Source organism: Lytechinus pictus, chromosome 3 (assembly GCF_037042905.1).
Source record: "Lytechinus pictus isolate F3 Inbred chromosome 3, Lp3.0, whole genome shotgun sequence".
NCBI lineage: Eukaryota > Metazoa > Echinodermata > Echinoidea > Temnopleuroida > Toxopneustidae > Lytechinus > Lytechinus pictus.
This window is the reverse complement of record NC_087247.1, coordinates 17,331,089-17,345,136: the sequence shown is the minus strand read 5'-3', so window position 1 is coordinate 17,345,136 and position 14,048 is coordinate 17,331,089. Positions and strand designations below refer to the sequence as shown.

The window sequence follows — 14,048 nt, the reverse complement described above, 5'->3', positions numbered from 1 at the left end:
TTTAATCTTTCAATATTATTCAACATTCTTAAAGAGAGGTCAGTGGTTTAACTTTATATTATTATGCTACCAGCGTAGAGGCCCATATTTCAATAGAATAGACACCCTGTAGTAGAGTACCAAAGTGATGATATCACATGTCTTTTCTTTTTATGGCATTATTTTTTTTCCATATCTCAGAGGAGTATGATGAAAAAAACATCCACATCCCAAATTTGGTAGGAATTGGTTTAACATTTTTAAGATTTGTTTGGCTTATTTCTAAACTGCTCTATTTTTAAGAAGCCATCAAAATACGAAATAGTGTTTTGATGGCCTGAATGGATTACTATTAAAAACTTAATGTGGAGCAGAAGGTTTTAAGGAGCTAGATATAAATATTGTTTGAATATTGCATGAATAAATTAATTTAGGGAGATCTGTATTTCATCTTATCCTCTGATATATGGCCTACATGTATGACAGACAGGGTTCATATTAATTTGCCTAAATGTGACTAGTGTGATGATTATCTTATAGAATGAAAGTATTATATTCAAGAAGTTATATATGCCAGATATGGAGATGGCAGAGGCATGAATTTTGACTGTGCTCAGTTGAGAAAATAAACATAAGTTTGTTTAAATATTGGTTGTTGTCATTAATTATACTCTATTTATTTAGTGATATTCCTTGATCACAAATGCTTTCTTTATTCCTTTTCAGGCTTTTTTTATTGCAATGAATGTCCATAAAATGATTCCTAAAAGACACCGTACAATCCTTGTCAAGGGCTTCTTCTATGTACTGTTGGTGCTAAGCCTAATCTCACACTCCCAGTTCATCAGTGCTGAGCATGACTCAGATGACATTAGTCACCATGGCAACCCTGGAGGAGGGGGACATCTTAACCTGAAGGAGGGAGCTGTTATGGGGAACTACGAAGCAGGTCAGACACAGGTAATGAATATCCAACGAGACAGCCATCACCCCAAGTATGGAACATGCTGGGTCAGTGCTTTGCAGACTGTTGCAGCTGGTAAGAGCCAGTTAAATGAATGATATATTTTGGGGTGTACTATTCAATGATTATTTTGATGAAATTTAAAGATCACTGTTTTGTTACCATGACACTTTGAAAATAATATCTGCACTAAAAAGTGTTTTTGTGATAATAGAAGTTCATTGTCAATCCCATAACATGGCAAACTACACATTTAAAGCAGAAGGGATGCCGAACATAGTAGTATGCCTTAATCATTGTGTTGAATAATTGAAACCAAGTCATTATTAATTTTAGAGATGCCACTCATTGCTCTCAAAATGCTTTTTAACCAGGGTTTCCAAGTAATTGACTGTAAAAATACTGATTTCTGATGATGTAATAATAATAATAATTATAACATTTGTAGGGCGTTTAATACAGATGTTTCTAAGCGCTCATACCGGGGAAAATAAAAAGTAGTCTTGATGAATTCAAAACAAAATTTAAAGAAACAATTTAAAAGCAACTAAGATCTGCACCTCCATATAGACCAACCCACAACTCATATCCAGACATTAAAAGGTGGGTCTTTAGCAAGGTCTTATTTTGATCAAGGGAGTTGGCATTATGGATATAAGATGGTAATTTATTCCACTGGATTGGAGCAAAAACAGAAGGCTCGATCACCATAACTGGTATTTGTACATTGTCATTGCTGGACACCTGTCTCCTCTGGTTGCATTCCGCTGGCATTGCATGTTTATAGTCAATCAGACATTGATATGACACTTCTTACACCAAATTTACACCAAAGTTTGCAAAGCTACAGAATCATCATAAATCATAGATGGACCCCTCTGTGTTTAGATACAATTTACATGAATTTTGATTGGCCCCCAATCCTGAAACTTTTTGTGGTTTGTTACAAACATCATATCCCATTGACCTTATGCAGTACAATTTTTGCTGATGTTTGTTGCCAAGCTTTATAATTTGCAACTGAACGACTCTTTTCTGCATTTATTTTAGGTTGTAAAAGGCTGACAGATGACGAGCAGAGTCGTATGGCCTTGACTCTGGCTAACTGTCACTTAGCCAAGGCTGGCTTTGATACATATAATTGTGATGAGACAATGGACATCAAAGACTGCCTAAACCCAATGAAAGGAGACAGCATTTCGTTCAATGCCTACACCGAGTTCTTCACCCACACACAAGATATCTGCTTCTTTCTTCAGAGTCAGGTACATGTACTCAGTTAGAGGTTGGTTTTGAGTTTGGTATTGGAGTTGTTGATGTTAGTGTTGATGATGGTGTTGGTGATGGCGATAGTGTTGGTAATTTATCGGTGCCGTTTACCAAAAACATGAAATCAATCACAATCAATCAAGACTATTGATCTCTCTGTATTTCACTCAACATACCCACTATCAATTAATCATGATATTAGTATGAAGCTTATTTCAAATTTATCATTTTCAATCGATGATTCATCACTGAATTAATATAAACTTGTATAAATGAAATTGGGAGATGGTAGTTGTACAATTGTTAATTTTGTTTGTTTGCTGATTTAGTAATAAACTCTACTGAATTAAACTACATGTAATACAATTTTTCACACAATTATTATTATTCTTTTTTATGATAATACATTTTACGGTGTGCAGGTTTGGCATGAGCAGACTGAGGAAACTGTTGAAAAGCTTACCCAGAGCTCTGAGGACGTGGCTATTCAGCTGGAGGTGACAGGAAAGTTACAGGAAAATATGATCAAACAGCAGAATGAGAGCCTGAAGAACCAGAAAGAAATTCTTGCCCAGGAAGCAAAGCTCAATGAAGCATTAAAGAGCTCAACCAATAGTATACAAGAGGTACTGAATTTCTGCACACTGTTTCGTTGAAGATGTCATCACTGACTGGTTGTCATCCACTGATTTTACCATAGAAACAGTCACACAGAAATAGTCAGAGACCATTAATTCTGAAGGAAATCAAAACCAAGGATGGTACTAAAAATTTCAGCTTTAACTTTTATTTCATGATGACCATCAATAAGGAATTTGCTTTTCTTTGGGTATTACATATATTGTAAAGTCAGACACTCTAAAAATAGTGATAATATTGAAGATTTGTCCCTTAACAAAGCCATGTCAAAGGTTGTATGGTAGTAGATTAGCTTAGTTGTGCCATGCAATATGCCTGTATTGTATGTTTATGCATTATGATTGATGTGTTACATAAACTTCATATCTTCCTTTGCAAAGCGTTGTGAAATGAGGTGATCTTTAAATGCATTCAGGCCTATGTATTTGACAAGCTTGAAGTTGTATTTAGTTATTAATTAGTGCACATTGTTATTGATGCTCTCCCTTCCTTTTTTTTTTTTAATCTCAGGTGTTTGCAGAGATGAAGAGTAGCACTCTAGAGCAGAAAGCTCTGTTTGCAGAAACCTTTGACCGAGTCGCCCAGGTCCAGAGATTAATGCTCGGAGAGTTCACATGGTTCAACTCTGTGATATACTATGTGGTCGGTGTCCTACTAGTGTACATGGTCACATCCACGTCTCAGACGGCATCGGCAAGGTTCTCGCTCTTCCTGCTGCTTCTTGTTAATTGGGTTGTTGAGTGGGTCATGTTCCGCATCATGGATTCAAGTGATCAGGTGGGTTTCCAGGTCATTTTGAAGTATGTTTACAATGGAAAAACTATTTAGGGATGATTATGAGTTATCTTTAGGACTTTGATTTCTCTATTGCAAGATTTCATTCCAGGTTCTGTTTAATTTGGAAAAGAATTCTATACCTAATTTGAATAATGAGAAGGAAAATTGGGTCGCACCATTGTGATACTTGATGAATAATCTCCCTTGGAACTTCAACATGAAGAGGTGTTAAAGGTCAAGTCCACTCCAGGAAATTGCTGACTTGAATAAATAGAGAAAAATGAAACTAGCATAGTGCTGAAAATTTCATCAAAATCGGATGTAAAATAAGAAAGTTATGACATTTTAAAGTTTCGCTTATTTTTCACACAACAGTGATATGCACAACTAGGTGACTCAGTTGATGATGTCCATCACTTACTATTTCTTTTGTTTTTATTGTTTGAATTATACAGTATTTCATTTTTATAGATTTGACAATAAAGACCAACTTGACTGAACCATATAGCATTAAACAATGCTAATTCCACATGTTCAGGGAAGAATTAATCATTGTATCACTTGACAATGAGGAGAAAATTAGAATATGTCATATTTCATATAATAAAATACAAAAGAAATAGTGAGTGGATGACATCATAGTCTCCTCATTTGCATACCAGCCAGGTTGTGCATATAACTGTTTTGTGAAATTAAGCGAAACTTTAAAATGCCATTTTATAACTTTCTTATTTTACATCCGATTTTGATGAAATTTCAGTGTTGTGCTTGTTGGATTTTTCTCTTTTTATTCAAATCAACTTTTTGTTGGGGTGGACTTGTCCTTTAAACAGAACACCCTTTTGCATACAGGTACCATGAAATGTGCAATTATTAAAATAACAACTTTTTGTTGGGGTGGACTTGTCCTTTAAACAGAACACCCTTTTGCATACAGGTACCATGAAATGTACAATTATTGAAATAACAAGTGCAGAATACATGGTACATATCACAGATCAGCACTTAGTAATTGTGAAATTACCGTTCCTTCCTTATTTTTAACTTCCAGACCGTGTTTCACAGCAACAGCTGGTGGTGTCGCAAGATCTTCTGCTCCCTTGGTCTCCTACTCCTCATCTACAAAGCCTCCCAGTACAAGGACTACAATAAGATCAACCATGCCATCCTGCTACAGATCCAAACACACATCCAGCAGCAGCGTCTCAGTGCTTCCAGTAATTCCCTTACGGTGGCCAAAGGGTTGATCCAAAGTGTAGTCCACAGTAGCAGTGCAGCAGCCATGTCTATTGCCTCACCAACACAAGTGCCTGCCATTCAAGACAGAAGAGGCCAAATCTCAAGTAATGATATTGATATTTACTGTACTTGCTTATATTGCGCTTAATACTAGCTTTATCAGAAGTCTCTAAGCGTTCTGCAATAAATGCAGCCTGATTACCCTGGCTTTAGCAGAGCAGCCAGTTTGCGCTCTGCATTCCTGCCTGGCCCAATGTCTGGTACCTCGCATGAGTTGAGTGCAACACAATATGGATTAATCTATTGGTGAAATGATAGAGAGCCTGGAGCGAGCATGTTGCTATATCTTACCTGATACCTCAGGCTTCCTTTCCTACCTGTTGCCTCCTTTCTTCCTGTTTCCCCTATCTGCCAACTTCTTCAAACCTCTCTCCCACATTCTTCTTCCCCTATCTATTTTGAAAATAGTAGAAGATACTAATACACATTAGATCTTCTGATTTTGTGTGATATAATGTAATATTGATGACATCCTGATCGATATGCAAATGAAGAGACTGATGACATCACCCTCTATTCCTTTCGTATTTTATTATATGAAATCTGAAATATTCAAATTTTTTCCTCATTTTCCTGTGGAAAATCTTCTGATTTTGTGTGATATAATGTAGTATTGATGATAGCATGTTTATTACTGTTGGGTAATCAAGGGATAGGGAAAATGTATTTGGACGTTTCGATCACTGAAAACATTTCAACACGAAATTTACTGACATTGATAATACATTTTGAATATCTGGAGTACTAAGGCGATGACTGACATCTCAAAAACTGGGGGGGGGGGGGGGCATTTCAGTATTTGGATGCCCTTTGTGCTTTCCCAATCACATATTTGCTACTTTGGAATTGGCTATGAACTTCTCCTTTGAGTGACAATCAAATTATATAATGGATTTTATTCATTTTGTGTATTTAAGCAGTAGAGAAGTTGCTTTTTCCATACATGATAATGACACTGCCTATATGACTGATTTTTTTATAGGGATAAAAGCTTTTTACTATTACATAATACATAATCTGTCAGATTTTGCTCAAACTTTCACCTAAATATTTTTCTAATTCTTTTTTTTTTTCTGTAAACACAACTTTCCATTTAACCTTTGCTTCCCCGACAAATTGTCAATTGGTTTATTTTCATTTATTTTGTATTAGGATCGGGTAGCAACTCAAGACATGACATCACAGGGTTTAGCAGTGATAGCGATGCTGATATAACCTTTAATCCTGAAAATTTAGCTTCTTCAGAATCACATTACTCCAGTTCAGATCAAAGTTTTATGACTGCAGAAACAGGCAGTAAGAAACCAAGTATGATGGATCATCAAGTCTCCAAAACACCTTTACGTGGTAAGTCTGGAAGTTGACTATGTGGCATGGAGGAGGACTATTACACAAGGGGGATAGAACAAAAGAGGGCTTTTTAAAATGGTAGATACCTCCAAATGGGTATGCTTCTGAGTTGTCAAATTAGCTTCACAATATATTTTCATCCTTATTGGTCATAATTTTCATACAACCTACATCCGTATTGCACTATTGATACTTATTATTATTATTATACAGTGCGTCCCAGAAAAAACAAAACCGAGATTTAGCGATGATTTATCATAACTTAATCATAAATAAAATAGACAAATGACCTACCAATGTAAAGCTTAGAATCTCCTCTTTCATCTGATATTACTTAGATAATTCCATATTCACGCATGAGTGAGCAAAACCAATTCGAAGAAAGGATGCCAAAAACTCATTTGGCGGGGGGTATCTGAATTTCAAAAAGAAAATCACATGACTGAAAAGTTCAATATCTGCTCTTTTCTTTGATACCTTAATCACAGAAAATGGTCAAGAAGTAAAAAAGTTATGATCCCTCGAAACAATGCTTGTATTTCCATAATTTCATTAAATAAACATGTTTTCACCGGTTTCCCACTGAAGCTATCGCACGGTAACAAAAGACTTAATGCATGGCTGATCGTCAACAAAACGGAGTGTCAAGTGAGTTTGAACGCTAGCCTGTAAAACCTCTTCATTTTATGAAATAATTGAAATTCAAGCCTTATTTCAAATAACCAGAACTTTGTTATTTCTTGACCATTTTCTGTAATTGAGGTATCAAATTAAAGAGCAGATATTGAACTTTTTAAAAATGTGGTTTTCTTTTTAAAACCCAGATACGGCCCGCCAAGTGACTTTTTGGTATCCCCTTTTAAAATTGTTTTTGCTCACTCATGCGTGAATGAGAAATAATCTAAGTAATTTCAGATGAAAGAGGAGATTCTAAGCTTTAAAATGGTAGGTCATTTGTCTATTGTATATGCGATTAAGTTATGATAAATCATCGATAAATCTCGGTTTCGTTTTTTGTGGGACGCACTGTATAGGTGTCATCCAAGAACTATTGCCTTTTATTAGCTTCTCTAATGTGAAGGTAGGGGAGAAAACTAATTATTACGATTGTTAATTTAATTGTCCAAACATGCAAAATTGCAACATAAGCACGCAAAGGATAAAGGGGGTGATTCCAATACACGTTTAGCCTTGTTCAGACATGGTGAGACAAAGCTCAGCAACTTTATGTTAATTATTTTCTTTAAGTACATTGGATATGATACGTAAAAATGCATTGTGTCTGCAATATTTTGATAATCTGATTGGACAAAACTCTCCGTCAAAGGACACATAGGTCAATGCATTCATTAAATGGTTTATTCTCATGTTTGCATGTGGCAGTTAGAGTGGTCTGATCGATGTGATCTTAGAACCACAAGGTCAAATGTCATTGAGATTAAGTCAATTAGAATGAATCATGGTTCAAGAATTGAACAAAATTTACACAATATTATGAAAGAATAAATGGTGATCTGTCAACCAATTTTTCAAGAAAATATATAATTGCAGAGTAATGAGCAAATGAAGATCAGAAACACTACTGAAAAATGCCTGGCTATTTATAGTGTGGTCCTTCATGCTGTTTCCCTTATTAGCTACACCAGGAAAGGAATGTGGTAATAAAATGAATGTAATTTCAAGCAAACCTTGTTGTTCTAAATAAGCATTCAGGCATATGATAAACATTTTAGGATTGCTTCCAACTATTTCCTATCAGAATTAGATTTCTATACCAGAGCTCGAACATAGCTGTAATCTCCTGTTTTTCATTGGTACAGCTCACTTACCATCAACCTCACAAGGATCACAAGCAGATGACCCAGGATCATCAGCTAAACGGAAAAGAGGTCGACCAAAGGGAAGTAGAAGCAAGACATCAAGAGAAGGAACACCCATGCATGTATGTTTCACACTTAGTTTCTTACACTTTGAAAGTGAACAATAAATGCCAACTTAGGGTTACTCCATTATGTCAGGATGTTCATTGGTGCTAACAAACATAATTACAATTAAATTATTTGCAAATATTCTTAAATTATAAAACACTGAGGGGATTGAGGATGATCTATCTTTATTTGAACTTGTCAATTATTACTCAGAAAATACTTTCATATAAAACAATGTAAAATTCAATATTTAATTTTTAAATATTTTTTTAAATCTTAATAAAATTTGTATAATTCCATTTGATTCTGTTAATCAGCACAGATATTTTGAGATTGACTTTGCCTTCAAATATACCGAAGAAAACTATGAGCCTCGAAAAAAAAAATCCATTCAGATATTTAAAAGGAATTCGCTGACTGTATCCTAAGGGTGAATTGTTATTTTTTTTTTTCTTTCTTTAAAGCCTATATTTTATATAATCTATTTCAAATATGTTTCTCTTTTCTTTCCTACGTAGAATTTAAGTTTTCAGTCTCCATACAATCTCCGTCAGCGGGGTCTGCATCAGTCGCCAAACCCTGTCGTAGACCTTGAAACGACCCTTATGTTTGCCCAACATGTGGAAAGCTTGGCCAGCAGGCACTATGTCATACAGAGAAAGTCAACCTCATCACTGGATGATTCTAGGAACAGGAGAAACAAGAGCCCAGCCAAATCAAGAAAAGTTCCAGCTTTCTTCTCATCTGATGAAGAGCCTTGAATGATGAGTATGCAGGTACACATATCTGGCACCTGTATATGTTCTTCCACGATTCCCAAGACATTGAATTGCTTCCTCCGTAGGAGAGTCTGCGCCTTTCAATTTTTTTATCAGACTGTATGGTTGGACCTTCCCATTATCAACCATCTTGATTTTTTAAAGCTTCATTCAAATATTCATTTACAAATGTAAAAATATGTCAGATTAAAACTTCATGTGCAGATTAAGGACTCTGGTCCGATGTGTGAAAATATCAGCAACAAAGGATATAACAATTTTCATTTTACTCATCATTAGCGCTCACTTTTTGAACTGACAACGAATTTATGGTATATTCCCATAGCGCAAGCGAAATACTATTACTATAATGTCATCTCATTGGATATTTTGTAATGTTTGTGATGATTTATGGGACTAAGATCTGGGCCCGTAACACAAAGGTTAGTGATTAATTGTACGCTTGATTTTTATGATTGATTGTACATTGTAGTCTATGGAATCAATCGTAGAAAAATGTTCTACGATCATTGCTAAGCTTTGTGTTACGGGCCCCTGATAATGAATATTCTAAAATCTTCCAATATCTGATTTTTGAAGGGATCCTACCATTAACCCTAAAAGGACTGGGGCTTTGAGACGTATTGAGGACCGGGGAGGTGCATGATTGTTCCCCCCCTTCTAATCTCAGCGCCCATCGCACCAAAATTTGGCACGCACATCCATTTCAACAAAGTATACGCAAGTATTTTTTTTTTATCCCAGACTAATATATACAAATTTATTCAGGTAAAACATTATTGGCATATTTAAGGACAAATCCAGCCCAACAAAAATTTGTTGATTTGAATAGAAAGAGAAAATCCAACAAGCATAACACTGAAAATTTCATCAAAATTGGATGTAAAATTAGAAAGTTGTGACATTTGTAAGTTTCGCTTGATTTCACAAAAGAGTTATATGCACATCATGGTCGATATGCAAATGAAAAGACTGATGACATCACCCTCTTACTATTTCGTATTTTATCAAATGAAATCTGAAATATTGAAATTTTCTCATTTTCTTTTGAAGCAAAGTTTTATTCCTCCCTGAACACATGGTATTACCATTGTTTTAAAATTTTATGGATCAATCAAGTGGGTCCTTAAATGTCAAGTTCACCCAAGAAAAATGTGATTTGAATCAATAGGGAAAAATCAGACATACCATAACATTAGAAATTTCATCAAAATTGGATGTCAAATAAGAAAGTTATGACATTCTAAAATTTGCATATTTTTCGCAAAGCAGTTTTGTTAAAATAGTAAAAAAAATATTGATTTTGTGCATCTAGATCCAAGATTTTTTGTCAGTCTATAATTATGTAGATTTTGATTGATAAAGATTGACAGTACTTTTATGTCATTTACCTTAATATCAGTACTTTATATTACTAGTTTTATGGAAGACAATCAAGCACTGATATTCTCATATTTATTGAAGAGCAACTATGTTAAGTATTCATCACATGTCTTGGATGGTTGACGCTCGAACCTTGAATTCATGCTTCATTGTCTTTATGATTGCAATGTCATTCTTGTATTTCTAAAGATAAGTATATCAGTGGTGTATCGTAAGTGCTTTAAGGGGGAGATCGCCCTGACAATATGTTAATTCTTCATAAAAGCTGAAAAATTTGAGAAAATTCTAAAATACATGTAGCCACAATATAGAATGATTCTTATGCCTATGAAATGACTAGATTGTAGAAAGCCCTTGTCCCAAATGACCTCTAATGTCCATGGATATTTCAAAATTATGGAGAAGAGCTTTAGGGGCTTTTTGATGAGGTACTCACAAAGTAGCAAATGTACCTCATGTATTTAGATGACATGGAATGCACCATGAGTGAACAATGAACAGCTCCTGCAGGGCATTCCAATTTAGGCAACTCTAGCAGGAATCTTGCTATATGGTTACTATGCGTCTATTCCTTGCAGCTTGCCTGCATTCCCCATTATTTGTCTATGATATACGAGGATTCATAATGAAAAATCGCTTATGCTAGCACCTATATACACAAGCTATTCTATTCACCTGCTTTTTATAATCAATAATGCTCGATGTTTGGAATGACCAGCTTGCCTGATTTTAGTGTTGCCATGTCAGATGGTCATTAAATAGTTCTTATCAGTGTGTTTTAAGATTTCAGTACAAATGACTGTATTGTATCTATAAACTGGCTTATTCATCAAGATTGGAGTCTAAAATTTAAAGTGGTACTGTTTGAATGAAGTTTGCTTTGCGCTTCATTCTGAATGAATTTCATGTAGACTAGTTGATAATGCAACTTGAAATTATTTGAAATTATTATAATGAAAAATAAGGAGTCCGTTTTTTTAACCAAAGGTGTTTGTATACTTGAAACTTAGTCACTTGAATAGAATACTTTATGCCCGAGAGCTGGTAAATAATTCAAATTTAACATAAGATCATGAAAGGATGACAGATATTAATTTTTAGAGTTTTTAATTTTGTGACTTCACACATGGGCTGCTCTCCTTTGTATGTTGTGCACTATTCTTTGAACTGCCATTCTAAAATATTAGACAAATCATTATATTCATCTTGATCTGTGAAAATGTCAATAGATGGAATTCATGACTCGCAGCATATAGGGGAGCAGCTTGCATGTGACATCAAAGAAATTAAAGTAAAAATGCATAAATCTGTTATCCGTTGACGAATGCACCAAATCCCAATCATTGAAATATTTATATTTTTTCTGTTTAAAAAAGGGTGTCCATTTACAGTAAGATTGAACAAGCTGTGGAGATGATAAAGTTCATTGTTTGTATTCCTAATTCAACCTTTTTGTAACATTGATATATTTTATTGAAATGTTTTTATTATCATATTCTATATGCCATACTAAATGCATACCGGTAACAATAAGGATTACTGTAAGTATATATATCATGTCATGACAATTATCGCTGCTTTCTGGATTTCAATCTAATATTCTTAATCTGAGATATTTCCCTTTAAAACTTCCATGGGAATAAATATAATTCTCATTTATGCCTTGATTTATTTGTGTGACTAGTGATAATAGATTTAGGGGATATTGTGCAACTTCATGAATTTAATACAATTATCCAATTCAAATCATATAAATTTCAAATTGCAATTTTCAATAAAATTTATTTGTGCATATTGTACATATCTGCACTTAGCTTGTCTCCATTGATTCATTGGTGTTCAACATGCTATTTTATCAGATACAGGTTTGCTATGTCATTATTACCAAAGAATACCAAAGTGCTATAACATAATTCATAAAAAGGAAGGTCAAACAGGGCTTGCCCTGCTAAACAGCAGCTGATATGCAATCTACATTACGATTATTAATAAAGAGACACTTAATTTCAATTGTTGGATGCATTAATATCCAGTTAACAAATTCTGCACCTGCAGTTTCTCATAAGATATTTGAGATCTGCTAGTAGGAAGGAGCCAGTGAAACCAAAATGTAGACCAGCTTTGACTTTTCTAATTTATCCACATTAGGGTGTGTTTTAAGTCAATTTTCAAACTTAAACAGCAACATGAATCATGATTGAAAACTCAATTACAAAATACTGAATGCAAACACGATCAGCAGTGCACCGTTCAGTGTCGAAAATGTAAGCCATGTATATGTTTTCTTTAAATTTCCCGCTTTTGTTAGCGCAGCTTTAATACGCAGTTTGACCCATCACAAGAAAGGTCAGTTCTGGCACCTGTTTGTGTAGGCTTCCACTGCAAGAGCAAATTTAAAGACGTTTCAAATCTCAATTGTGTTCAATGTTGCCTTCGCGATGCTCAAAGTCGTAAAATTTGAGCTGATCGCGTTTACAAACGCATCTTTAAATTTTCCTCGGAATCATGATTTGAAAGATGTTTACTTTTCCGCCGGGAATGGAGGACATTGAACACATCCTTTGTTTCTCATATCCACGTTTTGTAATCATGTTTTCAATCACGTTTCATGTTGCTGTAAAAATTTTGAAAACCGACATTGAACACACCCTTAGTTTACGTAATCATCCCTATTCTACCATAAAGCGCCCCCCCTCTAACTGAAATGCAACGATTGTTAAAAGAACTCAAATTTAAATATATTCTCGATTTAAACAGCTTAACGAGTCTTGCAAAGATGGGTACAGAAGGGCAACAAGAAAGATTATATCTGTCATGATAATAATCTGAAAAAGTGATTTGTCTAAACCCCAGGCCATCATGTGACCAAAGATTCACTGTCGTCACAAAATTGGAAAAAAATGCCATGAATCCCGAATTCTGATGCACAAGCCAAGAATAGTGCCCGAGCTGTAAATAGTTCAAAAGCTATTTATGGTTTTAATCACTCTGATGGAATTTTTAAACAGTGCATGCACATGCAATTATCAATCGCCTTTATCAAATTTTATTAATAATTTTCCACTCAAAGACAGAGATTTCTTATTTTTGTGTATCTGTTGTCTTTAATGTTTATACCGATGACAGATATAAATCAAATATATATGGCCTTTGATCTGAGGTTTTGTGAAACTGGTCCCCTCAGTGACGTGAATGTGGCTGCACCCTCACGAAATTAGTCACATTCCAGAGTCACTTTGGGAACCATAGTTCCAACCACCTCCTAATTCATGTAAAAGCAGTTCATCTTCTATTTGGTCTCATAGCCTCTAAAGTCCAATAACCATTTTGTCTAATTTCCAGTTTTGTGTAATTTCCAGTTAGGTTATCACAATTTCTTCTCTTATCCACTTGGTCTAACGCCAATAAGACCATCTGGGCATTGGACAGATATACACCTGACCAAGTAATGCTTGGACCAAACAGTAATCAGAACAAATTGGTAGAAGACCAAGTGGAAAATGGACTTAATTACAATGTAACCAAGCTATATCTAATAATGGCATCATCTTGTGTGTAGAGGGTTGTGATTACACTAGTTTGAATGAAAGAAAGAATGGATTGATTTCGTTTTCTAGACAACAAATTTTGGAAAATCATTTGCCCAGACAGAATTGAAAATAAGCATGAATAGATAGAAAC

The 14,048-nt window shown here is 34.7% G+C and overlaps 1 protein-coding gene across 1 annotated transcript; it reads left to right on the top strand.

Moving 5' to 3' along the window:
• The first annotated feature begins 705 nt into the window (after positions 1-705).
• Positions 706-12,176, top strand: LOC129257712 (uncharacterized). Its single transcript, XM_054896104.2, has 8 exons — positions 706-1,018; positions 1,994-2,208; positions 2,635-2,838; positions 3,362-3,628; positions 4,680-4,971; positions 6,080-6,274; positions 8,098-8,219; positions 8,724-12,176. Exons 1-8 carry the CDS (start codon positions 721-723, stop codon positions 8,964-8,966), a joined length of 1,836 nt encoding a protein of 611 aa, XP_054752079.2. The 5' UTR covers positions 706-720; the 3' UTR covers positions 8,967-12,176.
• The last annotated feature ends 1,872 nt before the right edge of the window (positions 12,177-14,048 follow it).